A 15,180-nucleotide genomic window follows, 5' to 3' on the forward strand; every position below is an offset into this window, starting at 1 on the left:
TGGTCCGGTAGCTAGACTTGTCCGATTTGCTTCAAATTTAGTGCAAGTACTCCTAGTGGGACTAGGAATCGAATCAAAGGTGGGCCGATAGAGTATTCAAAAATTCATTATTTTTCTGGGCAGTCTAGTGAACACACTATACGAGTTCTAACTTACGATGTCCCGTAAGTGAAGAGGTTCTGTTTGCTGATGCGACATAGTGAAATCAAACCTTGTTTTCAGCTAAGCAGGTGAATGCAAGCAAAATGTTATATTACTCCCTAAAGGAGAAAATTGGTTTAAAATCGTCTTTATGCATGTAGGGCACAAAACCTTACTATAATTAGTGTTTGCGTTTTGATTTCGTCTCTTCAGAAATTTAAGTATAAATTTGTTTTACGAATCATAGCCTACTATCAATCGAGAACGTCTTTCATCATAATTTATAAGAATATGGCTACAGAATCAAATTCTCGCTTCCAGTAGTGGGGCTATCGGCATTTTAGGCCGCTTGGAGAATGGAAAAGAAGGAAAGGAGATTTTTTAGAATTTTCATAACTAATAACGTTACCCATTACCAACCAGTACACCCCTCGGTTTCGCGGTGAACTCACTCGTTCGTTTGAGCTACCATTGAACGCACTTCTTTCCCTCTGCCGTACTGTCAGCTTTGTGAATGACACTCAAACGATACGGTATCACACGTATACACACGCAGTACCGTTTTTCTCCCAGACGTTCCATGACTCAAAATGCATGAATGAAGCGATTTTTCCCGTTTGAAAGTGTTCGTGTACAGAGGCTTACTGTCACTTTGACCTACGAACACTGCAAAAAAGTTACAGTGTTGCTAACTCGCGTTTCGGAAGCGAGTTTTTCATTATTCGTACACTTTTCAAGTGCACAATTTTTATGCAATTTTTTTCTCAGTTAAATTTTGTGTTGAAATTTTGATAATGTAATAGTGGAATTTTTTTTTCTCGTGTTCACAAATGTCAACTTCGTTTTTTAATGGTCATTGTATATTTCACACTCATAGAAGAGTGCATACTTCTTAGAACCGCGAGTAAATAGGTATCATGCGTACGCCGATTCGTTCGAGTGTCTTCGGTGCACTGCGTTTTATTATTTCATAAATTAAGGGACAAGTTTCGAGTAAATTATGATTATAGGATTACTGGCAAAATATACTTTAGGGGAAACGAACCGCTACATGACAAGCAGAGTTTCAATTAGAAGATTAAATTGCCTTTTCTGTTTTGTCAATTATTAACAGCTCGATATTATTGTTCCCCAAAGTGTATTTTTTACGATTGCTACACTTATTACTTATTATTCGTTCGGAATTTCTACTTAATGCGTGTGGTAGATAACGCTCGGAAATTCACGAGAATGTGTAACTGTCAACATGCTGTATGGCACCTTTACAAATCGCAACGAATATCAGATTACTTTTAGTTGATAGTTTAGATGGAGACAAATAAAATAATATTGATATATTAATCAAATTCTGAACTAATGAAAGTTTAATGATAACTATTACAAACTAAAGCAAAATTATAGCCTCCGGCGTACAACGCAGTAAAGAGAATCTTGGCAACTCTTGCGATGTGTGAGAAATGTAGCTCGCTTCCACTTTTACACTGTCGCGCTAGCAGAATAAGTTATTGATTTGCCTGTGCTGGCCGGAGGAGCTGTCGTGCGGACATTGGAAAAACGGGAAAAGTCTTTTTTTCGACCAAATCTAGCTAAAATGATTTAGCACTAGCTGCAGTTAAAGGTGGCTATTGTGTGAAAACGGCATCACAGCCAGTAGGGTGTGTGTACGGGCGTGAGCAATACTTTCTCGATCAGTTACGTTCAGCAGGTATTTTTCGGTGTCACGGGCGGATACGAACCGAAGATAATTGCCCTTCCTCCGACGGTCGCGACCCTAGCCAATCGTTATCATCTAGTCACAGTCAAGAAATGGAGGAAAATCACGAGTGAATTAGGATTCTGTCAGAGTAATTTATTATGTGACGGATTCCTCTTGAATCATCAGTAGAGAGGAGAATCGGGCAGTAGTGGACTAGTGCTAGAATCGCCTCTCGCTTGTTCGTTCCGAGCCGATAAGAGATTGGATTTCAGTCTATTAGATTTTGCTGGCTATCAAAACGTGCAACTAGCGCTCCGCAATCTTTGGAGGAGGTAGCAAAGAAGCAGAAGAAAGAAAAATAGTGCAAGCAGCTATCTGTGCATTCGACACAACTCATTCGTGAGGGATTAGTGTCTAGGCGCTGCCACTACCCCGGAAAGGGGAGCTACATGTTCGATCGAAGTGATTGGAATGCTCAAGAATGTAAGCCAATTATCAGAAGTGAAAAAAAAGTATGAATCACTCAACAATGAGGGGTACATAATAGTCAACATTCTTTGGTGTTGATGTCTGTGCGTGAAAAAGTGAACGTCGATGGTGGTGAAGCGACTTTGCGTAGACTAGCTAATTATCGAATGGAATGTCCCAATTTTTAAGGGAAATAAATTCGCATTGGCTCTCACGTAACAGAGAATTGTACAGAGCAGGGGTTTAATAATCCATTATCAGTTAGGGTAGAAGAAAATAATGCCTGATATTTACGAATTGAATTCATCTAGCTTTTGAATAAGATTGTTAATCTAAACATTCACTTAGATTATGCTCCTTGACATTTGAGTTCCTATAAATTAAAGAGTATTCAACTCACGTGGTTGAGTGTTTAGCGGAAGCTTTTTCTAAATTAAATTATTCGAGCTGATAAGAAACCATATATTTCTACATACAGTGTCACGAGCTACATTATTAGCCGCGGTAATTGAACCCGAATCAACAATAGCGGCAGAATTTAATTGAAATAACTCTTGGTTGTTAAATGTTAGTTAAAAATCAAAATAATACTATGAAATCGCTGCATTATAATACTAAGGATGACATAAATTGGGTAATTTAAGAATTCATATGTATTCAGTTGGTCAATAATCTTCTATTCAACATTAATGAACAACTGTATCAGTTGTAACATTTCCACTATAAATTTTAAGAATAATATTCCTGCAAATGAAAGACTCTTCCTTGATTTTTCTTTTTATTTATCAGTGCATCATTATCATTGCATTAATTTCACAGTACCTGACAGTTCAGCTTTTGATTCCTATTCGAAACTTGTTATCGTTTGTCTTTTGTAGGTTTTACAGAACTATAAACTATTTATTGATTGAAAAGCACATATATATTATATGAGAAATGTATGGAAGAGTCACCATAAAATTTATGAAAATAACGGCTTTATTTCAACTATTCGTAGACCCTTGAGAACAAAACAATATTCTTCGTTCGTTTTTTGAACATTATATAAAAGGCTCTGAATGCTAGCAACGCTTCCACTCCAAGGCTTCCTTCGCGTGATTTGCTTTCAGTCGGCCCATCAAACCCCTTCCAAGTGCGTGCCAGCTTTCATTGTTTTCTGTTGATACATTCCAGTCGTTCAAATTCATATCAGATTGTTTTGCGGGAGAACGTCAAAACTATGTAACGGTATCGATTGTAAAATTTTAAACGGGGGTGTGAAGTTGTATTCGCATGCGTCAAAAAAGTGCAATTTTGTTCAGTTTGTGTGTCGCGGCTTACGGTTAAGATTTTTTTTGTTTAATATTTCGGGAAAACAATCATTGCATAAAAGCAAAGAAGCATTACCTCTGCGAAAAGTGAACGACTGGGGTTTCCGGTGGTATGTGAAAATCTACAATCGAAGTGATTATTTTTGTGGTTCCTCCCGCAGCAGCCGAAGAGGCACGGGCCGTAGCGCAGAAAATAATCTCATGAAAAAAAGAGCTGATAGCTTAGTTTTGCGTGGTGAGAAGAAAGTGTGAAAGAAAGCAAGCACTAGCAAGAAAAAAGTTGTTTTGGCTCCGCTACAACAGAAAGAAGAAAAAAAAACTTGCCGTGGTAGAGTGCATTTGGCAACGGAGGCCAAGTTTGAGAAACGAGAATCAGAACGTTACCGTCTAGTGAGCACTGCCGGAATCGCAGGAAAGGTTAGTGGAGTGGAGGAGGATTTCCATCGTTGCTGCGCGGAAAGATGGCCTCCGGTGACACGGCGGCGATCGACACGATTGACGTGGAATCGGCTCTGTCTACCAAAAACTCCGAGTTCACAACGAGCAGCAGCAACTACAACCGGGATCAGCTGCTAGAACCGGATGAATATGGTGAGTGTCTTCTTTGGGCTGGTGTTCGGCTTATGTTTCATGGAATTGATCCTATCCTACTGCTGTGTATATCCTTTCTTTTCGCTGATGCGGTGCGTGTTCCTGGAAGAACAGGAACAAAACGGAGGTCAATAATAATGTTTCGGTAATCTGAAACGACGGCTGGAAATGGAAGATAAATTCCCAATAAGTGGATGGAGCTTGGGATGGTGTTTTTGAATTTTTCGACCTGCTCTTGATGTGCGGCGATTTCGCAATTCAAGTGTCTTTTGATTTTGAATGTGTATGGCACATTTTGCACGAAAATAGTACACACTTGTGCGTGAATTATCTCCTGGCATTCTAAATTTCATTCAATTGATAATTTTTATATTGAAGTAAATCACCTAAATAGATTGTTCCAGAGAATTTGTGATATCTAGTCCTTTTCCAGTTCCCGATTAATAGTATAAGAACCAGTCAAGTAAAGGTATATTGCATTCAAAAAGTTGGCATTAGTGTCTTATGGAGGCATGCCAATTTTCCGGAAACCTACCATTTATGCCTTTTTACTATCCATGTTGTGGAAAACGAATTTTCTGTTTCATACATATAGAATAAACCATTTTCTGTGCTATAAAATAAACCGTTCCACTATTTTTCCTTGTTCGATTCTAATAAAGTGGGGAGATGCTAAAATAATGTTTTCGACCGAATACGTGCTATGATTTTATTTCATGCAATGAATCTCACTGCTACCAAATCGGTAGTCAGTTTTCAATTGAACAGTTGTAATTGCAAAGTAAATTCGAAATTAGGTCTGATTCGGCAGACTGCGTAGCTGAATTTTACTGTTTAGGAAATGTATAAGAACTGCCTTATGAGATCAACACCTAATCCTCTGTACGACCATGCCGGTGTAACAGAAGAGATGGTCAAATTCATTCGCTCTGATATGTACAGTGGTCGAAGCAAGATTCACAAATACTTTATCTGATTGAAAAGAGCTTTTCCATAAGGAAGTTTAAGCATTTTTTCAATAATCCATTATTAGTGGTTAGCAGGATCGTAGCACCAATCCTGCGAATGTCGTGTACACTAAGAATCAAGTTTAAATTCCGCAACGGAATCTAGTACCAACGCTTTGTGTGAGATTTTTCGGTACTCTATATGAAGCAAAGCTACTGGTATTTTTACCACTAGGCGGCACTTTCGGCATTAGAACAGCAGATGAAGAAAGAAAGATGAATTATACTGCCAACAAATTTAAGACTAAGTGCACCCAGAGATATTATACTTCTATCGAACTAGTGTTTGAGTTAGTTTTGCATTCTGCCTACCATCGCATGGTGATCATTCATAAGTCAACTTCCGTCAGCTTAACTATTTTCGAAAAAATAGCTGCTTTTAGCTGAATAGTATTTTTGGAAATAATTAAGTTATCATGATACACCATATTTTTGCCTACGAATTTAGTGAGGCTTGTAATGTAGTTTTACGAATACTAGTGTATTTGCATTAGCATATCTAGAAGCTGCACAATGCTTATTATAAGACTTTGTAGAAGACACCAGCTTTCTATCTAATTCCGTAGAAATGCTAGTTTTGGAGCTTTCATATCGGCGAAATTTGGAGCAGCAATTTTCTGATCCAAAGTTGACGAATCTTATGCACAAAAATTCATCCGAACACTTAATTTGACATTTAATTTCTGGACTTCAACCGTGAGCGGCTGGATCTGTGCAATACAATTATCTTTCACAATCTCAATTCTAGTGAGTTTTCTCCATAATCATCAAAATCCCAAAAATCCCGTACAAACTTTAAAGATGTCGGTCCGGTAGCTAGATCTATTTGGCTCCGTGAAGAAATAATATTAACTTCATCTAGTATTAACAATGTTCAATTCCAATCTGCTACAACGAAGGGCCAAACATTTGTTTCATAAAAACTTTATTTTTGTAAGGTTTTTTGATTTTTTTAAAAATATATGGATAGCTGTTTTCTGTACACTTCTTATAATTAGATAGGAAGTGTTACCTGGACGGTTTGATATGCAGTCGAAATGCGCATTGTTTAGTCGGAGTATAGTGATGACTTGTATTCAATCAATGGGTAATATTTGATTAGAAAGAACCCTCAAAATATTCATTAAAATTTTATTGAAAAAAACTTTTAAAAATATTGGTATACTCTCGACAATCGATGGTGCTGGGTCTGTGACTTTTGACTGATCTGGTCCATGCTACTTAGTCCGGATTGGTGCTACTTACAACTGAATTGATCAGTTCACTTGGGTGGGATAACATATGAATTGTACTAGTTGGGGACTCATTAGACCTTGAAAGTGGGGCTGGTTTGTATGGGGATTACAAAACTGGCACCTTAGAAATCGTTAATAAATCGTGTTTTAATGTTTCTTTCGACTATTCACATCGGTTCTTTACAATGTAGATTCGCTCTCTCAGATTGGTGTAATTCGATCGAATAGACTGTCCTTCTTGTTCATAGAGAGGGGGAATTGGAATTTAGTTTGGAAATGTACATTCCTCGCTTTCTTTATTTCATTATTTATTTTCATTTTGCATCGTTTGGTGGGGCAATGAAAGTGCAAGTCAGTCCAAGGCCGATGATAGGAATGGCTGAATGCTGCATGCAGACCACAAAGACGCCATAAGAGAGGGACATGGTGTGGTTTGGGGTTGGTCAAGCAATTGATGTTTGCTTGACGAATAATTGCGCTGCAGAATGTGATGAAATGGTGCATTGTACAGTACTACTGTTGGCTGTACAGGAATAAAAATGAGATTTCATATCAAAGATTTGTATTTTGTGGTTATGTGATGTCAATTTATATGTGCTGAAAAATTTACTTTAGCTCAGTATCAAGTTTGCAAGATCGTGAGTGTAGGTGTGCGAGGGTGATCGCGAAGGGCTCAAGCATTTGTATATTCACGTGTTTGTCGCGTGTGCACGTATGTGAATTCGCGTGTATAAATTCTATTTCGAAGAGCTTCAATAAATTTTATGAGCATTTTTTTAAACCTCATGTTGTTGATGGAGAAACGCGCATAACTTATGATAAGGTCGTAATCACACAAAATACATGTTTATGTTGAAACAAATCTGTAAATAACTCGAAAGTTACTAAATTTTGTTTTTTTTGTTATGACCATTTTGATTTGTAATTTGAATTTAAAATCATATTCCCGAAAAGTATATAAAAAAGAATAATTCAATAAATTAATTGTTTTTGTTTTGAAACAAAATTCCAAATATCTTAAAAATTGTCGTGTTTTGGAAGATTTTCATCAAATGCATTTTGTTTTGACATGACATTGAGAATAATATTTTCCCTCTCGCAGGTTGATGGGATTGACGGTATTGTAAACATCATCAAGCCACAATAGATTCAATAGTGTTATCTAAATATAAGGTCCTTCGCTCTATTTAGTTTCTATTTGCATCAAGTTCTACTACTTGAGGTTAATTAGTTCTCATGTTAATAATCCACCAATCATTATGACTACTCAGGATTTGATTTATATAAGAAGCCCGCTTCAAGATGTTGATTACAATACGCCTCGATAGTGGCGTATCGAGGAGGCCGGGAGGGCTGATGTGAGCCTTTTTTCTGTTCTATACCTTTCCTCTATTTACTCGCTCATAACCAACAATCAACCAGTAACAAATAGATAATTGAGAAAGGATGTGCTATGTGTGGTGGTTGGTTATTCAAGTATTATCTTTCTATTATCCATTATCTTTCATGTGATGATTATAACTTCCGCTGCATCTTGTGCTTTCTAATCTATTACGTCTCTCATATATTGTCTTTTATTTCTTTTTTTGAGTCCTATACTGCCATTCTAGACCCGCCTTCAGCTGGGTCAGCAGAGATGGTGATAGCGAACGGCCTAACACTCACACATTCTCAAACGCGGTCTCAAGCGGGAACCTACAAAACTGCCCTCGCGCACGCGATTACGAGTCGGTCATGTCCGGAAGTCTATCCTTGATACTAAAAGCCTAGGTCCATGCATTCAGCTGGACCAATTAAGAAAATACACTCATACCTATTAGACAACACGTGTCGTGACGACATGACCGGGAACCCTATCGATATAAGGGATACCACTCTGCCAGAATTCTAACCGCACACCGAAAATTTAATATCAGACTAACGGTTCGCGTGACCATTCAACAACACATGCAAATATGTTACAAAATCACGTCAGCGTACAAACGTTAGAGCCCCTCGCGATTTTTCAAGCAACCTACGCTCACGAACTCGCAAACATGATTACACCTCGGTGATAAGGTGAACGTCTCAGCACTCATAAATTTACCAACGCGATCTCAAGCGTCAACCTACAAACTCCCGCGCTCGTGTCATCATGAGTCGGGATCGTCCGGAAGTCTCTATCCCTCGGTACCAACAGTCTAGGTCCATATTATTCAATAAACAAAATTGAAAAATTAAGAAAAAATAACTCCCATATTCACTAGACAAACCGTTTCATGGCGACATGACCGGGAACTAGTTATATGGTGTAACTCACTCCCTGTTAGAATGTGATCCGTACACCGAAAACTAAATGAATGACGGTCCGCGAATATATGAATGGCGTAGGGTTTCAAAATCGAATTTATGCAAGCGAAGTCACATACACGCGACAAACACGTCGACATACGAACGCTTAAGCCCTTTGCGATCATCTACGCACACCTATGCCCGCGATCGCGCATACTTGATAGCACTCCGGTAATTATGTGCACATTTTAGCACATACGAAGTTATAAACGCGGTCTCAAACGCGAACCTGCAAACGCGCGAGATCATGAATCGGTGACATCCGGAAATCTTTCCTCTTCATTCTAGCAACTTATGTCCATACATCCAGTTGGACCAATCAAAAAATAAAGCTCATATCTACTAGACCACACCTTCTACTGCGACATGACTGGGAACTCTAGTGATATGAAGGAACCCACTTTCTTCTAGAATCTGACCGAATACGAAAAATAAAGTATCAGATTCGTGGTCCGCGCGCTATCATTCTAGAATACATGCGAATATGCGAAAGGCGCACGGTTATGAAATAGAATTAATACACGCGAAGTTACATACACGTTAGCACACATAACATACAAACGCACACGCTATCAAACACGTTAACGTACAAATGCTCGAGCCCTTCGCGATGATACACGCTATCGCGAGTCCCTACGCCCGCACATTCCTGAACCGTACAATGAATATCACATTCAGAATCACGGCCCGCTACAATTCGCCTAAAGCAGTGTTTTAGTGGGCGACTCTTCCGAGAACCTAGCTCTACAGCTTCAGTAGGACAACTCTCAAAAAAAAAATCAAATCAGCTAAAAGTCGAATGTAGCTGAAGAAATGTTTTAGGTTTCTTCTGGCTGTTGTACAATAGCTGTAAAGGATGAAGTCAATTCTACACTAAGTAGCAGTGCTCATATATTAATATGCTAACTCTTCCACGACAAGGTATAAATTTCAAAGCTTTGGTTTAAAACCCATTTTAAAAACCTGTTTTAATCCACCTAGTGGTGCAATTGTGCCTTTCTCATATATCCAAGCTACATGGAAAAAAATGTTCCCAAAATTGTGAAAAAAGTGCTATGAATCCTAGAACAATCATGTTTTTACGTTATGAAAATAGGGCCATGAGCAAAAATCATGTGTTTTATAATTATGTTCAATTTCCCTTCAGTAACGCCCGAATAACGCTTATTTTAGTGGAACAATTTGTTTTTGTTTTGTGTCACCAAGCCAAGCAATTTTTAATCCGATTTTCAGTACGCGAACTAGTTCACAAGTTTATGTCATAAAACCAAAGGTTGGCTCATGATGATTTTCATAGATATAGGAGCCTTAGCTCACAAAATCAAAATATTCTGAATATGTTCTCGTGAACTATTTCAAAATTTTATTCATGAATCGATTCAATACTCGTGAACTAATTCACGATATTTATTATATTAGGTATGATCCTGTAAAATAGTTCACAAAATCATCAAATATTATTCATGTATTCGTGACCTGGTTCATGATTCCTAATGTATGTCACGATCCAATATCCGTGCTCGTGAAATAGTTCATGAAATCATGAAATATAATTCTTGTATTCGTGAACTGGTTCGTGATACCTACTATAAGTCACAACTCACGATAATTTTTGTGAAATAATTCACGAAATCATAAAATATTATTCATGTATTAGTGAACTGGTTCATGATGCCTAGTACATGATTTGCAATCTATTTTGTGCGCTGGTGATATTTAGAAGATAGCGCTAATCATTTACAATTTCATGCAACATGATAATGAAATTTTCCCATGAGCTATTTCACAAAATTTGGAGAATTATTCGTGGAATCATTTTTATTCCATGCATTGTTTTATGAAATGTCCAGCTGCTAGCGATCATAGTAATAAACACGAGCATTAGATAAAAAACTATTAGGACCTCGAACATCGTTATTCGTTTGATAAGGTTAATGGTGATGTCTGGATAGAAAACAAAAACTGCGCTGAAAATCCCAAATAGTGCGTGATATAATTCACAGATCAAGATATCGCGAATCAGTCATATTTTTATGATCCAGTTCATATTGTCACGTTATCCCAATGAACAAACCGATAGTAACCAAAAAGTAATGGATCAAAATTGGGCGAAGAGAATTTACGGATACTATGGTAAAACTGCTGATATCATGAAAACTAGACATATTACTCTTCGTGTCCAATTTGCAAGTAAGTTTTAAAATAAAAGATTACGATAACATGAACAGAAATTACGAAAATCATGATTAGGATCCTGAAATTACGAACATGAAAAATATAGAGTAATTATGACTAAAATATTACGATAACATTAACAGCAGTTACAAAAATCGTTACTTAGATCCTAAAATCATGAACATGAATCACTCTACTTATAACTAAAATATCACAATAAAGTGAATAGAAATTACAAAAATCGCGACTAATACTATGTTCACACTACAGAGTTAAAACATGTTATAATAATTAGCAACAAGAAAAATGTCATCAAGTTAGCGTTAAAAAACGTTTTAAATCGTAGTGTGAACGTAGTATAGGATCCTGAAATCATGAATTTTAATCCCGCTAGTCTGACAGAAAATGCGACAGTAAACTCATGAATGAGATAGCATAATAACGTGATGAGAAGTCACAAGAATCGCGAATAGGCTCTTGAAATCATGAACATCATTCGACTATCGGCTGTATATTTCCAAATCATGAACTAGAATCACAACAAAAACTAAACAGGTCCAGGAAACAACAACAGTACCCTAACCAAACATTCTAGTGTACGCCATGTATATATTCGGGACGAACTAGTTTTTTGAAAACACAAACAGTTTCATGAAATCGAGGTTTATTATTCATAGTTTCAGGAACTTGGTCATGTTTTCATAAAATGTTCAGTTCTCGAAATCGTGACCTTTTGTTCATGAATTTGTTGCTGGTTTTTTGTGTGCGATTCCATGGCTGGTTATGTTCAATATAATGGTGGAAATGTCCATTACATATTCAATACGTTTTGCACATACATACAATGGATCGACAGCCACGAACTTGAGAAGCTATGTGTCGTAGCTGAAACACTTGAACCCAGCAGCGGATCCAGGAATAGGATTCGGAGGGTCCGGACCCCCCCCCCAAAATTTGCAACTTGTTAACAAATTTAAAATTAGTTTCAATTTTAAAATAGTTTTCTAACTCAAAATCATTTCGAATCAAATTTTTCACTGGTTTTACAGACCTACTAGGGATGTCGGTTGTCACGGTAAAGATGGACACGTCTATCGATACCAGGACACATGTTAGTGAACTCGGGTGATTCGTAGTTATGCTGCCTACCCGAGCAGAGTCTGATATCAAATTGAGAACTAAACTTGATGTTGTAATGTAGTAGGGAATGATTGATCAGGTTGTTATCATTTTGGTCGTTTTAGCGGTAAAAAGATCAAAATCGAAAGCAGAAAAATTGCACTATGACATCAAACAGAAAACTATTTATGCTATCAGTGAAAGCAAATTGAAAACTAATTGAGATGGTGAAATATTTCATTGATAACAAAATAAGTAATCAATTTGATGTTTGTCAAAGAAATAGAAACAAATATTTTTTTCTAAAAATGTAAGCACATCAAAATGAGATCAAAATATGATGTCATCTCTGAAAAAGTTTAAACTGATATCAAAGTAAGATTTCAATTTGATGCTTGATATCAAAATATGTTGTATATTTGCTATAATTTTGATGTTGGACTTTGCTCGGGTAAGCTCGACCCTCATTAACAGAAGACAAAGATTAAGCCCGTACGGTATTAAGCCTGTTCTAATGACCCTGCCACTTCTAGTTTTCCGATCTGTTTACTTCACATCCTTGCTCTCACTTGAGTACTATGGCTCTAATTTTCATAACTTAATTGATGAGGGAAGGTGGGTTTAGGGAAGGATGGTGTGCGATGGGGGGATAGACCGGGATTAGGTTGACGATGTTCAGATTGATTGTATTACCTTTCTATATGAGAAAGGCAAAAAAGTAAGGTGAACTTATAATTATGGGACATCACTTTTTTCACTTAAAAACTACCATAACAAACGAACAAAACGCACCAGGGCTTCTAAATTTCAAGAAACATCGTTGAATAAGCTTCAAATCAAGCGCTAAAAAATTGGTGCAGTTTGTTTGAATAGAAAAAAGTTATTCTGAGAAATTACGGTGAACGTATAAATGTGGGACACACTCTATTTTCCCACGAAACCAATGTCAAAAACTTCAAGCAAAGTGTTCTAAAATTGTCCAAATGATATGAAATTTGGCATCTGAGTTTACTTTGTTATTTGTCACTATATGAGGCCTTTGAGATTTCATAAATGAGTGTTTTTTTTGCAATGCTCTAATGCGGGTGCGAGGGTGTCCATGGGGGGGGGGGAGTGATGAAAGGTGGAGGTGTTACGGTAAGTGGGAGGGGGGGGGGGGGGCGATACTACACCAATCTGCATATTATATCTTCTATTTGAGACTTGCTTTGAGAAAATCCGTTCGGTCATCTCCGAGTAACCGATGCGCAATTTTTGGTCACACACAGACATACACACATACGAATACACACGTTTTCCGAACTCAACGAAATGAGTCGAATGGTATAAGAGTGTAGGCCAACAATTTTTAGCAATTTGTAACTCATTTTAATTATTTTTGCATTTTAATCATTTATACAAATATTGATAACCGGATTATATGGAAATTTCTCATGCGGCCGCATATTTCAACCCGTAACACAGGAACCAGAACTACGATCCAAAGCACATTTAATAGCTTTCAATAGGAATGTTCTAGCTTTCATTTGAGACTGATTTTGCAAAAATCGAGTCAGACATTTCTGAGAAGCTGATGTGAATTCAACTCAGGAACATAACCACTTTCCCGAAGCTTCCGGTTCCGCCGAAGTTGTCCAATGAGGTCAACGTGGGTTTGATTGGGCATCAGTGAGCTGAAACTATAAATCCAAACATTTTCGAACATATTTTATGGAATTTGGCATCTTTTAGATGTCATGCTGATTCCGATTTATATGGGACTTTCATGCGTGACCCAACTCTTCAACATGTAACACCGGAACCGGAAGTCGGAATTAAATGAAATTCAATAGCAGCCTATGGGAACGTTGTACCTTTCATTTGAGACTAAGTTTGGTTCAGCCATTTCTGAGTAATCGATGTGCTTATTTTTGGTCACATACATACATACACACGCATACAAACGCACAGACATTTGCCTAACTCGACGAACTGAGTCGAATGGTATAAGAGACTCAGCCCTACGGGCCTCGGATAAAAAGTCGGTTTTCAGAGTGATTGCATAGCCTTTCTATAGGAGAAAGGCAAAAAGCAAACTTTCATGTAGGAAATTTTTTGAATTGACCTAAGATGAAGCTGTCAAATTGCACAAAAAGTTTTTTTTTGTGTGGCAAGCGGTTTTTATTACATCTGGAACCGTCTACCGACAAATCTACATTGACGAAAACCTCTAAAAGTCACTTCTTGAGGTCTCATGAAGGCTTTCCTAACAAGTGGTAAATATTCCAACACTTCAGAACTTCACTCTGTTATGTAGGGCCATCGGAAGCTAAAACTTCGTAAAATCGCACTCCTGGTCCTTTCTTTAGAATCATCCAGTGCAGTACTCTGCGTCACTCTTTCGAGTTTGAACCGCTCATACGGTAGTCGGTCTTTGCGAGTATTGCTCTTCTCCCATCCATTCTTATTCTGGGCCACCGATAGATCAAAAGCCCTTGTCGTTGTGTTTACTATATTTATTTCGCATGTCGTTTGCAATTTAGCGTTTAACCCAACTATGGAAACGTGTGTGATAGGGAGAGTGGAGATGCCAACGTGTCATTTACATTTCGCAGTGAATTTTTATATTCATTTGGGATATCTTTTATACTTTTTGTACGTTTGCTTTGTACTGCAAACTTTGGAAATAATCATTGAAGTGTTAATTAGCAATACTCCCAATGACCGACTGTAATATTGTCTATAGATGAATAGCTACCTTTATTATATCCCACGCAGCTAATTCACACTATCTACCAAGATATATCCTGATTCATTTCCCTACCTACTAACACCAATCCTATCCTGTGACACTTGTGGATGACGCAGAGAATTCCTCGTTCATAATAGTCACAAGTGTTGAATTAACATTTCTTTCCATCCCAAAATTGACCTGCATGGGTGTGGCCATCTACGTTATTGATCATACTATAATTTTAGTCTTTTTATGTTGCACGTTGAGTATGATGTACTACTTCCAAGTATCATACAATTGGTTTAATATGAAATTTCAACAGACTTTGATCAATCCTGGGAAACTCACGGGCGGTCAACTAAGCTAAGCTAAGAATCCAGAACTAACTGAGGGA

The 15,180-nt window shown here is 37.5% G+C and overlaps 1 protein-coding gene across 27 annotated transcripts in view; it reads left to right on the top strand.

Annotated features, from left to right (window-relative positions):
• Positions 1-1,642: 1,642 nt before the first annotated feature.
• Positions 1,643-15,180, top strand: part of LOC131685168 (phosphatidylinositol 4-phosphate 5-kinase type-1 alpha) — a 207,268-nt gene continuing 193,730 nt past the window's right edge. For 17 of the 27 annotated variants that reach the window (XM_058968678.1, XM_058968689.1, XM_058968676.1 and 14 more), the window contains exons 1-2: positions 1,643-2,320; positions 3,777-4,206. In XM_058968678.1, coding sequence (XP_058824661.1) covers positions 4,077-4,206 — 130 coding nt within the window. In that variant the 5' untranslated portion in view covers positions 1,643-2,320; positions 3,777-4,076. Of the gene's footprint in view, positions 2,321-2,362; positions 2,940-3,478; positions 4,207-15,180 lie in introns of those variants that run through there. The other 10 variants (XM_058968664.1, XM_058968666.1, XM_058968668.1 and 7 more) reach the window with 10 other exon arrangements.

Source organism: Topomyia yanbarensis, chromosome 2 (genome assembly GCF_030247195.1).
Source record: "Topomyia yanbarensis strain Yona2022 chromosome 2, ASM3024719v1, whole genome shotgun sequence".
In the NCBI taxonomy this organism is placed as follows: domain Eukaryota; kingdom Metazoa; phylum Arthropoda; class Insecta; order Diptera; family Culicidae; genus Topomyia; species Topomyia yanbarensis.